Here is a 23,829-nt window from a genome sequence, read left to right on the forward strand (position 1 = left end):
CCTCCCCCCCTTTCCCCCCTCCCCCCCGACTTCCCAGAGCTAAATACAAGGTATAAAAACAAAAAACCAATCATAAACAACCATATGCTAACAACAATAAACTATTAAGTCTATCGCACTCTAGCTCATGTGAAATGACTACAAAAAAATACTAATATCATATAAAAAAAACTTATATGAATGCTAAATGAAACTTTTTGGTCCCATATTTGTTCTGGATATAATCAATCCACTTTTTCCACTCCATAATATAATGTTGTTGCAAATGGTCTTTCAAATAGGCCGAAATCTTTGCCATTTCCGCCAGGTCAGAAACTTTTAGAGTCCATTCTTCTATAGTCGGCAGTTCCTCCTTCTTCCAATATTGACCTACTAAAAGTCTTGCTGCCGTAATTAAGTTCAGCATCAACTTGGTATCCACAACAGTAGTATCTGTAATTATGCCCAATAAGAACAACTGCGGACAAAACTTTATCCTTTGCTTAAATATCTTCTGCATATTCCACCAGATTTTAATCCAAAAAGCTTTAACCTTTTTACAGGTCCACCATATATGAAAATATGTTGCGTCTTCGCCACCACATCTCCAACATTTAGGTTGGTAGTTCGGATACATACTTGCAAGCTTTTTAGGATCTAAATGCCACCTATAAAACATTTTGTAAAAGTTCTCTCTTAAATTTTGAGCTTGTGTAAATTTTACGTTTCTCACCCAGATCTTTTCCCAAGTGTCCATTGTGATGACTTCTTGAATATTCTGAGCCCACTTTATCATACAATCTTTAACAAGTTCTGTTTCTGAATCAATTTCTATCAATGCAAGATATATCCGTTTGATATGTGCTGGACCCTGATTTCTAATTTGCTTTACCAAATTTTCGTCAGTCATTGAGAAACCAATTTTCTGGTCTTCTTTCCACCTGGCACGTAATTGACCATATTGAAACCAAGTTTGAACAATCTTCTCATCTTGTAAGAAATTATACGGCTTCAAACACCATACGTTCCTCTCCAAACTTAAGATCTCCTTGTACATAGTCACATCATGTTTGAAGCCTACATTTATATTTTCTGTTGCATGTTTCGGAATTGCCCACAACGGTATCTTGTAGTCTAACTTATGTCTATACTTCTTCCAAACTCTCAGCAATGCCTGTCTTAAAATATGCACTTTAAACACATTATCTACCTTCTTATCATACAGTAAATATGCATGCCAGCCAAATAACAAGTCGTGGCCCTCAAGATTTAATAATCTCCCTTGTGTCAAATTAATCCAATCACTTATTCCTGACAACGCAGCAGCTTCATAATATAATTTAAGGTTGGGCATTTTAAGACCACCTCTTTCATGCGTATCCTGCATAATCTTAAGTTTAACTTGTGGCCTTTTCCCTGCCCATACAAATTTATTGATACCCCGTTGCCATTCTTCCAAATTTGAGTCTTTTTTAAGAATCGGTATCATTTGAAATAAAAATAAAATTTTAGGGAAGACATTCATTTTCACTGCTGCAATTCTTCCCAATAAAGACAATTGCAATTTTTCCCAACTCTCCAGTTCTTTTTGAATTTTTCCCCATATCTTTTCATAATTATTTTTATATAACTTTGCATTTGAGGGTGACAAATACACCCCCAAATATTTAACCCTTTTAACAATCTCGAATCCAGTTAACCCTTCTAAAAGGGCCTCTTGCGAAGATGTCATATTTTTGGCTAATATTTTAGTTTTTTGTACATTAACCTTAAATCCAGAAACCTTCCCATATTGCATTATTATCTCCATCAGGTCCACAACAGAATTTTCTGGCTGGGTCACCGTAACAACCAGATCATCTGCAAACGCCCTCAGTCTATAATCCTGATCTCTAATTTGAATACCCTTAATTTTTTCCGAATTCCGTATTTTTATCAATAATATCTCCAATGTTAATACAAATAATAGAGGTGATAACGGACACCCTTGTCTTGTGCCCTTTTCAATATTGCATACTTCAGTCAAACTATTATTTACTATTATTCGGGCAGTTTGTTTTTGATATAATGCCCTAATTGGTTGTAAAAATTTATCCCCAAAATTCATTTTATCTAAAACTTTCATCAAAAATTGCCAATCCAGTTGATCAAAAGCTTTTTCAGCATCTAAAAAGAACAACGCCGCAGGGATCTGGTTGTTCCTTTCCAAAAACTCCACCAAGTCAACTATATGCCTCACATTATTTTTCATTTGTCTACCACTGATAAACCCAGTTTGGTCCCCATGAATCATCTGTTGCAAAACCCTCATCAATCTATTAGCTAAAACCTTAGCAAATATCTTGTAGTCCGTATTTAAAAGTGATATTGGTCTGTAGTTTCTTACTTGAGTAACATCCTGATCTTCCTTCGGAATCAAGGAAATAAAAGCAGTTCTCCAAGACGGAGGCACCCTTCCTCCCCTTTGAATTGTCTGAAACAATTCCCTTAATGGCTTTATCATCTCCAATTGTAGATTTTTGTAATAGACCGCAGTCAGTCCATCCGTACCTGGCGCTTTGTCCACCTTCAGTTGCTTAATTGCTAAAAGAATTTCTTCTTCTGTTATCAATTGATTAATCTCTTCCTTTTGTTCTTGTGTAAGAACCGGGATGTTAGCATTCTTCAAATATACGTCAATGTCTGTTTCATTAATCTTATCTTTAGCATATAATTTGGAGTAAAAGTCCACAAAGGCTTCCTTAATAAGGTCCTGTTGATACACAACCTTGCCTTTATGTTCTATTTTATCTATGTTAGAAGCCCTTTGTTTTTTCCTTAACCTGTAGGCTAACCACCTACCTGGTTTATTGGCATTGCAAAAAGTGTTATGCCTAGCAAACCGTAAGTTAGTTGCCACCTGATCAGCCATCAACTTATCAAATTGTCCTCTTAACAAATTAATAACCTCTTTAATCTTCATGTCCGATGGATTCAAAATTAGGGCCTTTTCTTTTTCCCTAATTTCATTCTCCAATTCTTTCCTCCTGACTTCAAAGTTACATCTGTATTTATTATTCATATATATTAACACCCCTCTCATATAGGCTTTGCTAGCATCCCAAACCATGTCCATAGAAGTATCCTTGTTCATATTAATTTCAAAAAAGTCCTTCATCTGCTTTTTACATTCTTCCACATTACTCTGATTTCTAAACAAATTCTCATTTAAGCGCCAAGAGCGCCTATTTCTATTATCCTTATTAATCTCTAACCAGACTGGACTATGGTCAGATATAGTTCTTGCACAAATCTTTATCTTCTTAATCCTAGAAAAAAAATCATTAGTCAATAATATAAAATCAATCCTGGAAAAAGATTGGCGTCTATCAGAAAAAAAAGTATAATCCTTTTCATGTAGATGTGTTTCTCGCCAAATGTCTCGCAATTCCAGATCATCCTTCATTTCAAAAAAGGATTTAGGCAATCTAGCATGACTCGGGGCATGTTTAAAAGAACCACATTTGTCCAGTTGTACGTCCAAGACACCATTCCAGTCTCCCATAAAAATAAAAGATTTAAAATCCATCTGGGTAATCTTAGTATGTAGTGATCTATAAAAGTCATCTTGTTGTTGATTAGGAGCATACAGTCCAACTAAAAGCGTTTTTTTGCCTTCTAACAGCAGATCTATCATAACATATCTTCCTTGTTTATCTGCTTCTATTAGTTCCGCTGTCAGAGTATTCTTGACATAAATAACCACTCCGTTTTTCTTATTCATTGCAGAAGCAGTAAATTGCGTACCCAACCTTAAGTTCAACAGGTACTTTTGGTCCATAACCCTAATATGCATTTCTTGCAAACAAATAACATCAGTCTTAAATTGTTTTAAATATTGAAAAACCTTCTTTCTCTTCTGTGGTGAGTTTAATCCATTGACATTCCAAGTTAGGAACTTAGTCGCCATTCTTGGCGTCCCGAAGCTTCTGGAGCATGCCTGCATATCCCCTTAACTTCCTTAGGCCGCGCCCCTCCCACAGCTTCGCTATAGGTACGCTTTGGAGGTTCCATAACTTTCTGCTGATCTTGCTCTTGCTCTTGTCTCACTCGTCTTAAAGCGGCACGCGTCATCCTCTGCTCTCTAGCATCTGCCGATGAAGCTGTAATTTGATCCCCTCCAGTACCTTTCTCATCTGTCTGTGTTCCTTCAGCACCTTGAGGCTTTCCCTCGCCATTTTTCTTTGCAGATTCCAAAAGTGGTGGAGGGGTTGCTTTTAAAACTTTGCTATAAAAATCACGTGCCTGGATCTCTGTGACCAAACGGTGTCTCGTACCTTCATGAATCACCACCATGCCCACTGGTATCTCCCATCTGAACTTAATGTCACGTTTCTTAAGTTCCTGTGCCAAAAAAGCAAAATCTTTCCTTCTCCTTAAAATTCTTGGAGGAATCTCTTTTAAAACCAAAACTTCTTGCTCAGCAACCACAAGCTTAGTATCATAAGCAACTTGGATAACTTCATTCCTAATTGCTCTCTTTGTAAAATAAACCACCACATCTCTAGGTAACTTCCTCTGCCTTGCAATCCATGAATTCACACGAAAGATTTTGTCTATACGTCCCTCAATTTCAGCTGCTGGCTGTCCCAGTACCGCTTCCAAAGCCTCAGAGACTATCTGCTTTAAATCTTCTTTAGGATTCTCTTTTAAGCCTCTGATTCTGATAGCAAACTCCATCTGGTGGTACTGGACGAGAGTCAAGTCTCCATCCATTTTATCCATTATATTTTCATTCTCTAAAACTTTTGCTTCTAGTCTGGAATTCTTTTGACTAAGATCCTCCATTTTTTCATCCAAACATTGAATACATACAGCCACACCTTCAAGTGCAGGCAAGATGTCTGCCCTCATTGCTGTAAACTTCTCTTCCATCTTCCCCTCCAGCTTTTCCATCTTCTCCTCCATCTTCTCCTCCAGCTTTTCCATCTTTTCATCTATAATATCTGATATTTGTTGTGAATGCTTTTCCAAAGCATCCTGTAAATCCTTAACCGTCAGTGCCGGAGCAGGTGCAGGAGGAAGTAAGGCTTGCAGCGAGGTCTGTTGCACCGGGGAAGCCCCCGCACTCCGGAGAGCTTTAGAAGTTTTAGTCGCCATCTTCCCCCACTTTCACTTACTACGCACTTTCACTTTTAAAAGCCATAAAGTCCATTGAGCTAGAGAACAAAAGTCCACTTCACCTTGACCTCCTGTACCGCTCTGCCTGCCTCTTCACACTCGAAAGTCTTTCCTTCTGGCAGGGGTGGTTGCTAACGCTTGGTTCTGTTCCCAAAAGCACGGAGCAGAAGCGCTGCGCAGCCCGGAGCAAACCCAGGCTTTGGGGGGGGGCTCGATCCTTCAGCCGCCCGAACTAAAAGCTCAGGCGGCCCCGGAGAGCTCAACCCCTACCTGGGGCCTCACCCCCTCCTCTTCTCCCGAGGAGGGGGCTTCCGAACCACCAAAACAGCTGATCGGCGCTGTTTTCGGCAGTTCAACAAAGCCGTGGAGCGGACAGCCCGGAGATGGCTGTCTTCAGCGTCGCGTCGCCACCGGAAGTCCCTTATACTTCACAATCTTATTGCAGCATGTGAATACATTCCTCTGTAATTATCAACTTTTATAGAGATAATAAAGAACTTTTACTTCTTCACCATATTAACCATCTTCATGAATGGAGAACCCAGAAGCTTCACTTCTTGGCTCTCAGCAGAAACTTTATTAAGTGTACAGGTTGACAATGAACAGCATTCCATTTTTTTCCCTGTGATAATTTATTCTGTCCTCTTGACTTTTGGTTAACAAAAAGTTTGTGTCGCTCAAACTGTTAGTGCTTTGATCCAACATTTTTCCCCCCAATCCTACTAGTCTTGAAATATATTCAGCATATAAATTAAATAGTTATATGGACAATATATGTATATTTCATGCTCTTCCCTTTCTTGAACCACTCTTTCTCCTATCTCAATTGTTACAGTTGCTTCAAAGATTACTCAGAAGAACAATCAGATATTCTTGCAATTAGCCTTAATATATTCCACCTACTAGTATGATCTACAAAAATTAACTACCTTACTATCTTCAACACAGAAAAGGTATACAGCTGCTCTCTTTATTTATACCTCTTCTGTTAGCTGACTGATCTCCTGCCTCTTTATTTTTTCTGAAACCTGCCTGTTCATCTGGCATGTCTCTGTCCATGTATGGCTGTATTCTTTGAAATATCTTAAGCAAAATGTTTTGTGAAGTATTATTGCAATGATTCTGTAACTTGCATATTCTCTTGCATGTCACTCAATCTTTGTTCCATATTTATTCAAATAAGGCAATTAGCACGAACCAATTCTCCTGAAGCTTTAAACAGTCCAATGGGTATTTCAAGTTCATCTCATTCTGGCAGCTTTCATTCTGTCTTCAAATTTAAATAAAATAAAATGAAACAGAACAAGACATAATAGGGTACTACAATTAATGGTGAGATCATCGATGGGTGGCTAAAATCTGCCTAATTTTACAGACAGTATAGGTCAGGCATGTCAAACTGCTGACCCATGGGCCGGATGCATCACAACAAAACCGCGCCCTCCCCATTGCCGGCAATGGGGAAAAAGTCACGATACGTTGCCCGACGTCACATGACGTCGCGAGTTTGACATGCCTGGTATAGGTAGTCGACTTATAACCACAATTGGGATCAGAATTTCCATTGCTAAGCAAGGCAGTTGTTAAGTGAATCATGCCCAATTTTATGACCTTTTTTGCTATGGTTAAGCAAATCCCTACAGTTGTTAAGTGAAACATGCAGTCACTAAGTAAATCCAGCTTTCCCCCCACTGACATTGCCTGTCAGAAACCAGTTGGGAAGGTCACAAAAGGCAATCACAGGACCATGAGATGCTGCCATTTTCATAAATACATGCCAGTTGCCAAGCACCTAAATTTTGATCACATGACTGTGAGGATGTTGCAGTGGTCATTAGTGTGACAACCAGTTGTAAGTCATTTTTTACAGAGCTGTTGTAACTTTGGTCACTAAATGAATGGTTGTAAGTTGAGGACTTACCTGTATAGTAGAATTTAGCTACATTCAAATTAACGATCATACTGATCTGATAGTAACAGCTGTACAGAAAAGAAATTGGAATTTCCCAGATATTTTGTCAGGTAAGGAGTTATAAAATAAGTCTGTGAATCCACATGGAAGGTGCAATATAACAGGACATTACCTGTGGTCTCAATGGCCCCTTATCCTAACTCTAACTCTAATCTGAAAGATCATAAAACTATCAAATGACTGCCTATGTACTCCCACATTAGTAACTATGTTATTGTGTAACACAGTAACTTGCATGTCTCACTACAAATAAGTTTATCAAAAAGTGTGGAAAAACAGAAGTTAGTAAACTTTATTAAAACCAAATAAAAATTTTTATTATACAATATTTGAGGGGAAGTATTCTTTATTATGTTTATTTATGGGTATTTTTGTGCAGTGTACTCAATTCTGAAGCAATTGTGAAAACCCTAACTTGCATGGAACACCATTTTTGGAGCAGAATCTTGTAACCAATATCACAGGGGAATATTCAGATATTTTTGTTACCTCTTTTTATTATGAGCTTATTCATTACAAAAGGATATTCTACATTCTAAAAATATTGCAGTTAAACAAATGTGTTTCAACTTACACCTTGGGATTTGTGTTTGTTCAGGGAATGTAAGATTTGGCTGCTTTGGAAACATGACCTGAATTCTAGTCTTGATTGACAGCTGAAGAACAGTACTGCAAGATGTTAAAAAAAGTTATGAAAGCCAAGATCTAGATCTAATTGTAGTCAATTGTCCATTCATTTACAGTGTGAATAAAACTGGTACAGAGTTGTGAGTGTTTGACTGGAATAGTACTATGACAAGAATGCAAACATACGTATCATTGCTATCTTTAATAAATATAGAACTTTTTGGATAATATTTACTCTACCATCCTAAGAAAAACAATTGTGACTAGGTGTTTTTATTCAACTATCTTTCTTACTTTTTGTAGCCAAGGTACAATTTTATCAAAGTGTCTGGCTTGTATTCCACTTCATCAACATTTGCATTTTCATCTTCTAAAACCTATGAAAACACAAGACAAGCAATGTGAGAACATATTAACACATTATTTCTCCACCCTCCCAAAAGAAAAGAACTCACCAACAATTTTGACTTTAATAAAATCTGAAGTACTTGTGCCAATATATCCTAAAAAGTAAAAAAGTAAAGAAAATGAGTTAATACCATACCTAATTCATTCTGTAGTTATAAGCTTTACAGCTGATAGGGAAGAACATAAGCAACAATACATTTAGCTTAATAGTTTTTATAAGACCATGTACAAACTGCATTTAAACAGGAAAAAACTCAGATTAAGTTAAACGTAATATTAAGAGAAGTGAAATTGTGCTATACATGAGAAAAATCAAGGAAGCTGAATTTTTTTCTAAAAGGTTTGATGAACTCATAAGGACTGTGGAAAACATTCTGAAGAAACCGACTTTAAATACTTTAAACTCACAAAAGGAACTTGTTTTCAAAGCAGTAAATATGGACTCAGAAACAACACAGACTGTGAAAAATATTCAGAGAAACATGGACTCCGAAATAACATTCTCGACTTCATACACCTTCCTGAAGTTCAACCCTGTGCTTTTATATAATATCAGAGAACTCTCTGGGTGGATAAGTGGCAAATGGGTCTTTTTTAAGGGGCTTGAAGGAGATTGGGAAATGGACTTATTACATTTAATTAGGGAACAATCTTATCTCAGTTTTGGGGGGAACATAGATTGGCTTTGCAGATTGGACCTATTGTATTCAATCCATCAGTAATTGATAAGAGGTGGTATTACAGTGAAATATATAGTATTTTATTAATTTTCTATTTTTTACAGATCATAAGTGCTTAGTAAACAGCGTGTTGTCTGAGTCCATTTTTTACTTAATAATACATATTAAATTCCTAATCTCTATCCCCTTTTTCCGGCCAATGATAAACTATATCTCATATTTAAAATTATTCTATGTCCTCTTTTTCTTTATCGTTCAATATCGATCTGTCCATTTCTACACAGTCCGGTGTTTTCTTGATTATCTCTTCTTCAGGTAGTGTTTCTTCATTTTTCGAGCACTAAACTGTTTGGGGTGACTCGCTCCCTCCTGAACCAGGAGGTGAGGGAGGAGCCCCTGCAGGGTCGTGCCGAGGAATTTAGTCAATATCTGGCGGATAAAATCGCTCAGATTCGGGCTGAATTGGACTCCGACTGGGCAGAGTCTGATGATGGGGAATCGAGCGGTCTTGGGAATATTATTTGGGAAGAATTCGATCCTGTGACTCTGGAAGAAGTGGACAGGATCATGGGGAGGCTGAGTTCCACCACTTGTTTACTGGACCCGTGCCCCTCCTGGCTGGTTTATGCAACGTGGGAGGGGACACGAAGCTGGCTCCAGGCAGTAATAACTGCTTCTTTGAGAGAGGGTAGCTTCCCCGCCGCCTTGAAGGAGGCGGTGGTGAGGCCCCTCCTCAAGAAGTCTGCCCTGGACCCAGCTATTTTGAATAACTATCGTCCGGTCTCCAACCTTCGCTTTTTAGCGAAGGTTGTTGAGAGTGTGGTGGCTCATCAGCTTCCTCTGTTCCTGGAGGAAGCGGATTATCTGGACCCCTACCAATCGGGCTTTAGGCCCGGGTACAGCACAGAGACGGCATTGGTCGCACTGGTGAACGATCTCTGGCGGGCTCGGGACAGGGTCTGCTCCTCTGTCCTAGTCCTATTAGACCTCTCAGCGGCTTTTGATACCATCGACCATGGTATCTTACTGCGGCACCTCAGGGGGTTGGGAGTGGGTGGCACTGTCTTACAGTGGTTCTCCTCCTACCTTCTGGGTCGTTCGCAGTTGGTGTTGACAGGGGGACAGAGGTTGGCCTCGAGGCCTCTCGTTTGTGGAGTCCCTCAGGGGTCGGTCCTCTCGCCTCTCCTGTTCAACATCTATATGAAGCCGCTGGGCGAGATCATTCGTGGTTTTGGGGTGGGGTATCATCAGTACGCTGATGATACCCAGCTTTTTATTTCCACCCCAGATCAACTCAGTGATGCCCTCTCCGTGATGTCCTGTTGCCTGGAGGCAGTTCGGGTCTGGATGGGGAGGAACAGGCTTCGTCTAAATCCTGACAAGACCGAGTGGCTGTGCGTATCGGCATCTCGGGTTGTCCATTCTATTCCATCTTTATCTATAGGGGGTGAGGTGTTACCCCCCTATAGATAGGGCTCGCAACTTGGGTGTCCTCCTTGATTCACAGCTCAATTTTGACGATCATATAGGAGCTGTGACTAGGGGGGGCTTTTGCCCAGGTTCACCTGGTGCGCCAGTTGCGGCCCTATTTGGAGCGGGACGCCCTACGCACAGTCACTCATGCGCTCGTGACCTCTCGGATAGACTACTGCAACACTCTCTACATGGGGCTGCCCTTGAATACCACTCGGAGGCTCCAGCTGGTGCAGAATGCATCCGCACGAGTTGTGATGGGGGCTTCCCGATACTCCCATGTAACACCTCTGCTCCGTGAGCTGCATTGGCTTCCAGTTGTCTTCCGAGTGAGATTCAAGGTGCTGGTGATGACCTATAAAGCCCTAAATGGCATGGGTCCGGGTTATTTACGGGAGCACCTCTTGCCGGCGTTAACTTCCCATCGCCTTGTGCGCTCCCACAGAGAGGGCCTCCTCAGGGTGCCGTCGGTCAGGGAATGTCGACTGGCGGCTCCCAGGGGGAGAGCATTCTCTGTGGGCGCGCCTGCCCTCTGGAATCAGCTTCCAGTTGAGCTCCGGATGGCTCCCGACCTTTGCTCGTTTCGCCGCGACCTGAAGACTTGGTTGTTTGAACAGGCTGGCCTGGACTGAGGGATTGGATTTTAGAGTTTAAATTTTAAAAATTTTAAATTTTAGAATGTATTTATACCTTAGGGCTATTGATTTAATCTTATTTTAATTTTTATACCTTGTGTGTTGTTAGTGTTTTAATTGCCCTGTACACCGCCCCGAGTCCTTGGAGAGGGGCGGTATATAAATCTAAAAAAATAAAATAAATAAATAAATAAAAATAAACAAATACAATTCTTACTACTATCAATACATGCAACATTCAGTATATACTTCCACATCATATTTTTCTGACATTATACCTAATACAAATATTTCCAGTTTATAACATCTATTCTAGCCAATTCATATCTCAATTGTATTTGCCATTGAGGCCACCTTATTAAATCAATATTTCAATTTTGATTTCCCTTCAAAATATCTTTATAGGTTATAATTTTCTCAACATTGATTAAGTTTAGGTGGGCAAAAGCTTCCCTTGTTAAAAGCCATCCTAATATTTTCATATTTCTCATAGCATAAAAAAGTGTAACATCCTAATTGTAAATCATATCCTTCTAAGTATAATGATCTTTTTGTGTCTAAGGTTTATTATCTATTTCTTTTAGCCGTGTTCAAACACCTGTTTGGTAGTTATAAGGCCCCCTCCGGTAGGTCAAGTCCTCTATTTTCTTTAATCTAACTCTAGCTTTCTTCCTTTGCCAGATAAATTTCCAAATCAGTATATTTAAGTTGTCAAAAATGTTTTTCTCTATTTTTATGGGTACTATTTGAAATACGAAAAACCATTTAGGTCAGATATTTTTGAGGTGGGGGGTATCAACCCATTTATATTCATTGAAAAACTCCAATTTTCCTTCTCCCTCAGCTTCTCTTTTCATTTCTTGTTTCCCAATTTCTAACGTTTCTCCTAAAGGCTCTATAATCCATTCTATAAAGTCTTCTTCCTTATCTTCAGGTGTGTTCTGAAATCTTGAGGGATGAGATGCCTTTTCCATTTACAGTATTGTCGCTGAGTCTTCCAGGTTTTTCTTTGTCTGCACCAGTCTGTGATTTTCTTCCTTTATATCCTCCGTCTTTGGATTAGTTTCCTCTGATTTGTCTTCTATTTTCTGAATTCCTTGTTCATTCTTTATAGTCAATATTCTAATGGTTTTCTAGTTGTCAGTTTAGGTTAAAAACTTGCTCATTTATCTTATCCAGATTGCCTTTAGTCTCATCATAGTTTCTTCTTAAATCTTCTTTGTGTGAAACAATTGCCTCTTGAATTAATTGCAGTATAGATTGCATTTTCTTCTGGAAATTGTTAGCTTTTTCTCTCTGATATACCAAGCTGGGGGCTTCGGGGGCAGATGCTGGGGATGGTTTTTTACCAATTTTAGCTAGGTGTGCAGTGCTCATTTTTGTTTCCACCCTCCAAGTAGTCTGTCAAATCTATTATATTCCCCAAGTGCTAGCCTTATCTAACATGACCAATCTTATAGTCAATACAACAATATACTAATTAAATTTAAATTTAAAATCATCTCATATAGTTCTTTTAGTCTTTGTTTGTAGCCTTTATAGTCCAATAAGTTCCAAAATATAGGTCCACCACCAAAAGCAATGTTTTATAACAGTTCTTCTGTCCAGGAATCCAAAAATTATAAATCAACTGATGTATGTAATCCAAAATGTCCAACCACCCTACGAGCAGTCCATAAGTCTCCCCCAGGCAAAAGTAACCAAAAGGCAAATTTTCCTTTGTAATCCAAGAGGGTCAGCAAGTTTCAAAAGAGTTGTAGCTCCCATCATGCAGAGAATAGCCCAGAATGTTTTTCTCTGTTGCCAGCTGCTCTCTGTTGACCTAAGAGCTTCACCAAACATCAAAGAAGCTAAGTAATTATCTATGTCTGGGCTTTGCACCAAGTTCACTCCAGACAGAACAAAATTAGTGCTGTACCATGTTCCACCACTAGATGTCCTTAGATATCTATTTTCCAACACTTAAAGTGAAAAATTATTTCTTAAACTTTAAAGTTTCTTAAACTTCACCCCAATATTCTTTCAAAAAGAAAAATCTTAACAGTTCTCCCAGTTCTCAAGTTTGTCAAAGCTATGTCTTTGTATTACTTCCACTTTAGTATTATGTACTTCTCTGTTTTTGTCCCCCCAAAAGAATTGGACTGCCATTTTCATTTCTCTGGAAGGGTGGGGCAAAAATCCCCTTCCTTCTCGCGTTTGGGGACTTTCTTGCTTTTTGGGAATTTTTCTTTTCCAAGGAATCAAGTATCAAAGTAGTAGAGAAAGGATCAGTATTCTCACCCAGTTCCAAGCACGCTGTTTATGATCTGCTAATTAGTGCTTTCTTTCTTCGGTTGTCAGTAGCTTCAGGCTACTGGTTTGGAGATCAAACGGGTCGACCATCTTTCTGTGATCAACGAGGGTCCCTTCCTTCATCGCCTCTCTGGGGCGACTATAGACCCCTTTAGGGCCCCCTGGCAGGGTGAAATCAGCTGTGGGGAGCGGAGCCCCGCATTCCCTTGGCTACATCACTATGACGCAAACTGGAAGTTCCAATTTATATCTTTTTTGAAATGCGTTTTTCTGGATGTTTTTGTTGTTATTCTGTCTCTCACTGTTAAAATAAACCTACCATTAAAATTATAGACTGATCATTTGTCAGTGGGCAAATGTACAAAATCAGCAGGGGATCAAATATTTTTTCCCTCACTGTAAGAAAGAAACATGAATATTTATCTGGGACCAATTAGGGTTAATATTTTGGATGATTTGGCATTGAAGCCATGGTAAATTTTCTACGAGTTGATTACAATAACAGTTTGTTAACAGAGGGTTTTGGAATTTCAATCTTGTTTTTATTATTATTAATTCTTATCACTTTTATACTTTTATATGTTTATTACTGTTTTTTCTGTTAACTATTTTGTTATTAATATAGTATATAGATGACAGATTGTAAACAGGTTTAGCGGTTTAAAAGGGGTGGGAAAGTAACACTGTTGTATTACACTGTTGCACTCAACTAAAGAGGATATTATGTGTATATGTCTTAGTCTTTTTTTCTTTTTTAAGACACTTTTTCTTTATAATGTCTTGTATTTTTTATTCCTTTTTTTGCTTTTAAATAATTTAGCGTTTTGTATTTTAACTCTTTGACTAAACTAAATATTATACAGTAAGAATTAAAGATATAGTAACATATGAAGATTTACCATTTTTATCTGAGTACTATCTGTCAGCTGCTGAAATGTGTAGGCATCTTCTGTGTTATATTGCAGCAAGATTGCCATTTGAAATGTAGATGCCTTAAAAAAGCAGGAAATAACCATTTTATTTGAATAAATATTCAAAGTCACATGAAGAAATTTATCTGCTTTATACACAGAGCAAACAGAACAGTATTAAACCTTATCTTTTGGACAAAACAATTCTTTATTGCTTATTGCTTGCCATTTCATACAAGCTGAAAATTACCTGTAGATCAATAACCATATTTTCAATAATTAGCTAATGCCCAATGAATGCTTTCAGATCACACAACTAAGAAAAAGCAAAAATCAAGAGCCTGAAAAGAACTACAATAAGTACAAAATATATACATATAAATTAACTGTTCATGGGACTGTATTTATACATGGTTTATTTATATAATTTCAACAGACATATTTATGTATTATTAATATTCAATTAATATTGGTATATATTATTAATATATTTTGTGTGCTTGTTTAAACAATATATAAGTATATTAGACAAGGCAAGCAACATACATAGAGGGAGAGGAGATGGAAATTTTAGAATGCTAGTATTATTTATTTAACAAATTTCTATACCACCCATCATACTTGTGTGACTCTGGGCAGTTTACAAATAAAACAATAAAATCATATAAAAACCATTGTTAAAGGTAAAAACAGAATTACAGAATAATTACAAAATTAAAAGGCAGAGGGAGCCCCTTCAACCCACCAACCATCCCCAGGGTTCCATAACACTCTGAGACCTCCAGGCTAGTTGGCAGAGCCAGGTTTTGAACCTCTTCCAAAGGTCTAGGAGTGGGGGGCTGCCTTGCCTCTGGGGGCAAGTTGTTCCATAGAGTGGGGGCAACAGCAGAGAAGACTCTCATCTTAGACCTCCCCAGTCAAAATTCTCTAAATGATGAGGTCCATAATATACCCTCCCTGCCTGACCAATTGGGATGGGTTGATAAAATAGGGGCAACATGGTTCTTCAGATAACCTGGTCCCATGACATAAAGAGCTTTAAAGGTGATAACCAACACCTTAAATTGGACCTGGAAGCAAACTGGCACCCAGTACTCATGTAGCAAAGGTGTTATATGCGCAACCCGAGGGGTGCCCCAAACTGCTCACATCGCTGCATTCTGCACCAGCTGCAGCTTCCAGATACTCTTCAAGGGTAGTCCCATGTAGATCGCACTGCAGTAGTCAATACAGGAGATGACCAGGGCAGGAGTCACTGAAAGAAGGGCCTCTCGATCCAGGAAGGGGCACAACTAGCACACAATACAAAGCCGAGCAAAGGTCCTCCTAGCCATGACTGCCTCCTGCTCCTCAAGCAGGAGTTGTGAATCCAGGATGACCAGGTCCATCTGGGGCAGTGCAACCCCACCCAGAATGAAAGATGGTAAACTTCCAGATATAGAAGAGACCCAGCCACTCTGTCTTACCAGGGTTCAACTGAAGCCTGTTTTTCCCCATCCAGACCCTCATAGCTTCCAAGCACTGCGAGAGGGCATCCACAGCATCACTTAGTTGACCAGGAATGGAGATGTACAACTAGATATCATCTGCATATTGATACCTCATCCCATGGTAATGGATGATCTCACTCAGCATTTTCATGTAGACATAAAAAGAAGTGGAGACAGTACCTAGCACTGTAGCACCCCACAGATCAGGGGGTGCAGACTGGATCTCTTGCCCCCTATCAATGCCGATTGGGACCAGACTCCAAGGAAGGAGGTGAGTCAGCACAGAACATCCCCAACTCCCAAAGCTGATGCAAAAAAAATACCATGGTCAACGGGATCAAAAGTCGCTGAGACATCAAGAAGATCTAATATGGATGCACTACCGCCATCCCACTCCTGCCAGAAATCATCCAAAAGCCTGCCCAATGTAGTTTCTGTCCCATATCTGGGGCTGAAACCTGACTGGAAGGGGTCCAGATAATCCATTTCATCCAAGATCTTCTGGAGCTGCAGCACAACTGCCTACTGAACCACCTTCCCTAAAAAAGGAAGGTGGAAGATTGGACGAAAGTTGTCCAAAATTATGGGGTCCAGCAATGGCTTCTTGAAAGGAGGACACACCAGCGCCTCCTTCAATGGTGCCAGGAACACCCTCTTCCTCAAGGATGAATTAACCATTGCTAGGACCCACTCACATGTCACTTCTTGGGCAGCCTTGACCAACCAGGAGGGACATGCATCTAATTCACAAGTGGCCATGCTTACAGTCCAAAGGACCCTGTCCACTTCCTCAGGTCCAACAGGATCAAACTGTTCCCAGATAACAGGGTAAATCCACTCCCCAGGCATCTCCAGCAGAACTGCAGCATGAATAGAATAGAATAGAGCTGGAAGGGACCTTGGAGGCTGTTATGTATGCAGGCACCTGCATAGCAACAGCCACCAGGCAGCGTTGGCCTGGACAGTTTCGGCGGGAAACCTAGGGCCAACCCCATTGGCTGTTAGCTTACCTGGCCAGGTATATAAGGAGGCCAGGTAGCCCTCATTCCCCAGTTCACTTCCCCTTCCAATAAAGAGCTGAACTCACACACCGGCTGGCGTCTCTCTTGCGTCGGACCCACTACACAATAGTGGCGACGATGGTGGGATTGCTGCCGACCAAGAGCTGAAGTCACTGGGGAAACGCTCCGCGAGCTGAAGGGAAAGGCATTTTTCCTTCTTCCCCCCACGACCGCCAGCCGAACCGGCAACACCAAGCGCCACATCCATGACCAACTGCCGCCATGGCTAGAGCCGGACAACCCCGCGAATTCGAGACCCGCCGCCCCAAAACCTGGACCCGTTACCTGGCTCACGTTGAACTGTACATGCGGTTCAATCAGATATCGGAGGACGGTGCAAAGGCGGCCACCCTGCTCTGCCTTGGGGGACCAGCGCTGCTGGAAGTCGCCGCGAACCTGTTTCCCCAGGAGGCCATCAACACCGTCGCGTACCGAGACCTCGTGGCCAGGCTCAACGCACATTTCAGGCCCCGGCGCTCCAAGGTGGCCGCACGGTCACAATTCGAGAAAAGGGACCAGCGCCCCGACGAGACCGGCGCCGACTTCCTCGTCGCCCTGCGGGAAGCTGCCATCGCTTGCAGATTCACAAATTTGGAGGAGCGACTACGGGACCGGCTGATTTGCGGCCTACGCGACAGGCGGTTGCAGGAGCGCCTGTTCGAAAGAGAGGAGGTCTCTCTCCAGGAAGCCGAGGACGCCATCCTAGCCCACGAAGCGGCCTGCGGGGCCATCCAAGCCTGCCAGGGAACCCGGCCCGGCAACCAGGCAACCAGCGTCCACCGGCAAGGGGCCACAGAGGAGGACGACCTGAGCATCGACCTCCTCCAGCGGAAGTCGACCCCTGACCAGCGAGCCAGACGCCAAGACAGGCCCAGGCCTCCCAGCAACACCGCCGTTCCCCAGAGGTGCGCAGGGTGTGGTGGGAACCACATGCGCAGCCTCTGCAAGTTCCGGTCCGCCACGTGCCGGGCCTGCAAGAAAACAGGCCACATAGCCGCCGTCTGCCGTAGCCACCACCCCCGGGAGGAGATCCACGAGCTGCAGCCGGAGGAACCGCCGTTCGAAGGTACTGGGGCCCCCACCAAAACAAAAATTGGCTATGTCGAGAGCCGGCTGGCCATTAACCACACGGGTAGCCGCCGGCTGCTCAAACCCAAAATTAGATTAGCAATCCGTTTGCAAAGCGTCCCTTGCAGCATGGAGCTTGACTCCGGATCAGTGGTCTCGATTATTTCGGACGAGACCCTTAACCACATAATTAGCCGGAGCAAGCAACGGATTAAATTACGGCCTACTAAATTAACCCTGACCGATATCAGAATTCGCCGGTCAAGGTGAGGGGGGAGGCCACCATTTCAGTGGGGTTTAAGAGTCGTGAAGGGCATCTGGACGTTGTAGTGGTAGAGGGCTGCAGAGCCAGCCTGGTCGGGCTGGACTGGTTTGAGGCCCTGGGAATCTCAGTATCCGGGATCCATCGGATCCAGGGGGACTCCGTTGAGGCCGTTTGCCGGGAGTTCGCCGACGTCTTCGACGGGTCATTAGGCAAGTACACCGGGGCCCCCATATCGTTCAAGCTTAACTCGAACGTCTCCCCCGTTAGGGTCCGGCCACGGCGAGTCCCTTTTGCGCTCAAACACAAAATCGAGCGCGAACTAGACAAGTTGGTGGCCCAGGGAATCTTAGAGCCCGTAGATGGAGGGGAGTGGGAAACCCCCATCATGACCCCCCTCAAATCCAACGGGGAAATAAGGATCTGCGCCGACTATAAGTGCTCGGTGAACCGCGCCCTAAACCCGCACGCTTACCCGGTTCCCGCGGTCAGCCACGTTCTCGCTTCCCTCCAAGGTGGCGCCATCTTTGCAAGGCTCGATCTTGCGCAGGCGTACCAGCAACTCACGGTCACTAGGGAAACAGCTGACATCCAAACCATAGTAACCCATAGGGGGGCGTTCCGGGTGAACAGGCTGCAGTTTGGAGTCAGCGTTGCTCCCGGCATTTTCCAGGAGGTTATGGAAAAGACACTCAAGGGCATTCCAGGAGTCTGCCCCTATTTTGATGACATCCTGATCGCAGGAGCATCAGCAGAGGAACTGGCAGGTAGGCTTAGGGAAGTGCTGGCAAGGCTGCGCACAGCTGGCCTCAAACTCAAAAAGGAAAAATGCAGCATAGGCGTTCCTTCCACAGAATTTTTGGGGTTCAGAGTAGACGCCAGGGGAATCCACCCCACAGAATCCAAGGTGAGGGCCATCAAACTAGCACCCACACCCAAGAACAAAGCAGAGCTTCAGGCATTCCTGGGTCTGCTGAATTTCTACCATTCATTCCTCCCACACAAGGCAGCCATCGCTGAACCGCTCCACAGGCTGCTAGACAAACAGGCAACATGGGCCTGGACGGCCACCCATGATCAGAGCTTCAAGGCCCTGAAGGCATTGCTGTCGGACAAGTCCACAGTAACCCATTTCATCGAGTCCAAGCCCATTTGTATCGCCTGCGATGCATCCCCTTATGGTGTGGGCGCTGTCCTAAGCCACCTTGAGCCCAACAGGGCACAAGTCCCCATAGCATACTATTCTAGGACACTGTCTGGAGCAGAAAGGAACTACGCCCAAATAGACAAAGAAGCCCTGGCAATCGTGGCAGGAATCAAGAAATTCCACGATTACTTATATGGCAGGGAGTTCACTGTCTTCATGGACCACAAACCACTCCTGGGCCTGTTCACCACAGACAGGCAAACCCCCCAGATTCTGTCCCCCAGGATGCTCCGGTGGTCCATCTTCCTTGCAGCATACAATTGCAAGCTGGTGCACAAGCCAGGGAAGGAGATGGGCCACGCAGACGGTCTAAGTAGGCTCCCCTTAGACACACACGACCCAGACCCAGCACCAGCCACACAGATCCTAGCCCTGCAGGAACTACCCGAGTGTCCAGTTCTTGCCAAGGACATTGCCAGCCACACAGCCACAGACAACATCATGGGCAGGGTGCACTCATGGGTTTGCACAGGGTGGCAAGACAACTCCTCGGGACCAGAGTTTCAGGCCTATTTCATTAGACGCGATGAAATCTCCACACACAAGGGGTGCCTCCTTTGGGGTAGCAGGGTCATCATTCCACCCGCACTACGCGCCAGGGTATTGGACTCCTTACACGAAGGGCACCCGGGGGTGGTCAGGATGAAGGCACTGGCTAGGAGCTACCTCTGGTGGCCCAGGTTGGACAAGGAGGTTGAGGATCGGGTCAAGGCCTGTTATACGTGCCAGAGATCCAGGCCAGAAGTGCCACATGCACCAGTACACCGGTGGGAGGCCACACACACGCCATGGTCCCGCATTCACATTGACTATGCGGGGCCATTCCAGGGTCAACTATTTTTAGTAGTGGTGGACAGTCACTCCAAGTGGTTAGAGGTAGTCCCTGTCCCCAACATTTATTTAGTTTATTTTTATTTAGTTGCATTTGTATACCGCCCTTTCCCTGAGGACTCAGGGCGGTTTACAGGGAATTAAAAAATCCAACATACAAAAGTTAAAACCAAATTAAAAAATATTAAATTGACCCTGTACACAATTAAAACCCCAATTAAAATTTCTCCTCAGCCTGGGCCCGAGAGCTCAAAGAGCCAGGTCTTCAGGCCCCGGCGGAATGATCGAAGGTCGGGGGCAGTTCTCAGCTCCACCGGCAGCTGGTTCCAGAGGGCAGGCGCTCCCACTGAGAAGGCCCTATCCCTGGGTGTCACCCGCCGGCAATCTCTCACCGGCGGAACCCTGAGCAGACCCTCCCTGTGGGAGCGCACTGGGCGAAGGGCGTTTGATGCCGGCAGCAGGTGTTCCCTCAAATAACCCGGACCCAGGCCATGTAGGGCTTTATAGGTAATAACCAGCACCTTGAATTTCACCCGGAGGGCAACCGGAAGCCAATGCAGCTCGCGGAGTAGAGGTGTTACATGGGAGTATCGGGAAACCCCCATTACAACTCGCGCGGCCGCATTCTGCACCAGTTGAAGCCTCCGAGTGGTCTTCAAGGGCAGCCCCATGTAGAGAGCGTTACAGTAGTCCAAACGGGAGGTCACAAGCGCATGAGTGACTGTGCGTAGGGCGTCTCGGTCCAGATAGGGACGCAACTGGCGCACCAGGCGAACCTGTGCAAAAGCCCCCCTGGTCACGGCTCCTATGTGATCTTCAAAATTGAGCCGTGAATCCAGGAGGACGCCCAAGTTGCGAGCCCTATCAACGGGGGGTAACACCTCACCCCCCATCATTAGAGGTGGAATAAGTTGGTTAACCCGAGACGCCGATATGCACAGCCACTCAGTCTTGGCGGGATTGAGACGAAGCCTGTTTCTCCCCATCCAGACCTGAACCGCCTCCAGGCACCGGGACATCACGGAGAGGGCATCACTGGGCTGGTTCGGGGTGGAAAGAAAAAGTTGGGTATCATCAGCGTACTGGTGATACCCCACCCCAAAACCACGAATGATCTCGCCCAGCGGCTTCATATAGATGTTGAACAGGAGAGGCGAGAGAACCGACCCCTGAGGGACTCCACAAATGAGAGACCTCGGGGCGGATCTCTGCCCTCCTGTCAACACCGACTGCGAGCGGCCCTGGAGGTAGGAGGAGAACCACCGTAGAACGGTGCCTCCCACTCCCAACCCCCTGAGACGCCGCAGCAGGATACCATGGTCGATGGTATCGAAAGCCGCTGAGAGATCTAATAGGACCAGGACAGAGGAGCAACCCCTGTCCCTAGCCCTCCAGAGATCATTCACCAGCGCGACCAATGCCGTCTCTGTGCTGTGTCCGGGCCTGAAGCCCGATTGGTACGGGTCCAGATAATCAGTTTCCTCCAGGAACAGAGGGAGCTGATGCGCCACCACACTCTCAACAACCTTCGCCAGAAGGCGAAGGTTGGAGACTGGACGATAGTTGTTTAAAACAGCCGGGTCCAAAGCAGGCTTCTTGAGGAGGGGTCTCACCACCGCCTCCTTCAAGGCGGCAGGGAAGACACCCTCCTTCAAAGAAGCAGTTATTACTGCATGGAACCAGCCTCGTGTTCCCTCCCGAGCCGCATAAGCTAGCCAGGAGGGGCACGGATCCAACAAACAGGTGGTGGAGCTCAGTCTCCCCATGATCCTGTCCACATCATCAGGGGAAACAGGGTCGAACTCAGTCCAGATAACATGCTCAAGACCGCCTGATTCCTCCACATCAGACTCTGCCCAGTCAGAGTCCAAGCCGGTCCGGATCCGAGCGATTTTGTCCGTCAGATGATGACTGAACTCCTCGGCTCGTCCCTGCAAGGGATCCTCCCTCACCTCCTGGTTAAGGAGGGAGCGAGTCACCCTAAACAGGGCGGCCGGGCGATTATCTGCGGACGCGACAAGGGCGGCAAAGTAGTTAGACTTCGCCGTCCTTATCGCCGCAAGATAAGACCTTATAAAGGTTCTTAACTGCAATCGGTCGGATTCGGATCGGCTGGATCTCCAACCGCTCTCTAGACCTCGTCTCCGACGCTTCATCTCCCGGAGCTCCACCGAGAACCATGGAGCCCAACGGGATCTGCGCCGAGTCAGAGGTCGCATGGGTACAACACAGTCGAGTGCCCTGGTGGCAGCCGTTTCCCAGGCCTCCACCAGAGCCTCGACTGGGCTGTGGGTAAGGGTGATAGGTATCGGCCCAAGCGCCCTCTGGAACCGGTCCGGGTCCATTAGGCGCCTGGGGCGGAACCACCTGGTCGGTTCCGCCGCCCAGCGGCGGGGGATGGCATGACGGAAAACCAGCCTCAGGAGGTAATGATCTGACCATGACAGAGGGGTGATGGACGGAGAACCCCCTCCCAGATCATCCAACCACTGTCCAGACAGGAACACCAGGTCGAGAGTATGATCCCCCTCGTGAGTAGGGCCCTCAATAACCTGGGTCAGGCCCATGGCTGTCATGGAAGCCATGAACTCCCGAGCTAACTCCGACGACCCCCCCAGTGATGGCAGGTTGAAGTCACCCAGGACTATAAGCCTGGGGAACTCCACCGCCAACCCTGAGAGGGTGTCGAGCAGCTCAGGCAGGGCTGTTGCCACACAGCTGGGCGCCAGGTATGTGAGCAACAAGCCCAACTGAACCCGAGGACCACATCTCAAGAGGAGGGATTCACTCCCGGCCATCTGGACAATGGTGGCCTCCCGGGGACACAAAGTCTCCCGAATAACCACTGCCACCCCACCACCCCTGCCCTGAGCCCGTGGCTGGTGCAGCACCCGGAAACCTGGCGGGCATAACTCGGTGAGAGGCACCCCTCCCTCCGAACCCAACCAAGTTTCCGTGATGCACGCTAGATCCGCACATTCCTCCTCGATCAGATCACGGATGAGGGGAGCTTTGTTAACTACGGATCTAGCGTTAAAATAGACCAACCTGAGCTCAGGGGCCTGATCACCCTCATCCCCGGGTAGGAGGGTGCTAACCGGAGGGTCGGAGCGCGCCACCGCTCGAAGATAGCGGGGGCGCGATCCCAGATGTTGATATGGCCCTCCGCGCAAACACCTGCTGCCATTCCCTATCGCCGTGGGGATTTGAAGCCCCACTCCCACATTCCCAGAACCAGCAGCCACCTCCCCCGACCCCGTCCCGTCAGGACCTCTAACAGGACCAGACTGAGTGCCGGTTAAAGATTCCCTCCCTACCCCCCCCTCCCTCCCCCTCCCTAACCTCTTAAAATAACCGGCTAAAAATTTTATCAGGGGCCTCTTAGCATGTCTTGACTCGAGGCCCCTATCTAAGCCCAGCCACCTCTCGGAATCCCAAAGCTTGGGATCGTCATTAAGGGGAGTATGGAAACAGGCGACAGGTCGCGCCCATGAGGCAGGAACTGCCCTAAGGGCATACAAGTCCGCTTCGGAGTAATAATAAATCATACTGCGCTGAGATAGTCTTTTAGGGCAGATGTTGTATCCAAAGGATCGCTCAATGATGGTGTATAGATGGTAAAAAGTCCAGTAGGCACCTCTCCTAGTCTGCAAAGCCATCTCAGCTCTCACCTGAGATGGAAATCCAAAGGACAACCTCAGTCGTCCTCTCACTCCGGCTGAGGAGTCCAATCAGGAGCAGAGAGAGAAAAGGGGATCCTGAGCCAGGGCCAC

The 23,829-nt window shown here is 44.9% G+C and overlaps 1 protein-coding gene across 1 annotated transcript in view; it reads right to left on the minus strand.

Moving 5' to 3' along the window:
* The window catches only part of LOC308676692 (cullin-1-like), a gene marked incomplete at its 5' end in the record, with an annotated part of 384,730 nt that overhangs the window by 20,520 nt on the left and 340,381 nt on the right, over positions 1-23,829 (minus strand). The window contains 3 exons of the mRNA XM_081342685.1: positions 8,033-8,115; positions 8,194-8,241; positions 14,126-14,218. Of these exons, the coding sequence (XP_081198811.1) occupies positions 8,033-8,115; positions 8,194-8,241; positions 14,126-14,218 (224 nt within the window). The remainder of the gene's footprint in view (positions 1-8,032; positions 8,116-8,193; positions 8,242-14,125; positions 14,219-23,829) is intronic.

This window comes from Vipera berus, assembly GCF_964194415.1.
Source record: "Vipera berus genome assembly, chromosome: W".
Classification (NCBI taxonomy): Eukaryota; Metazoa; Chordata; class Lepidosauria; order Squamata; family Viperidae; genus Vipera; species Vipera berus.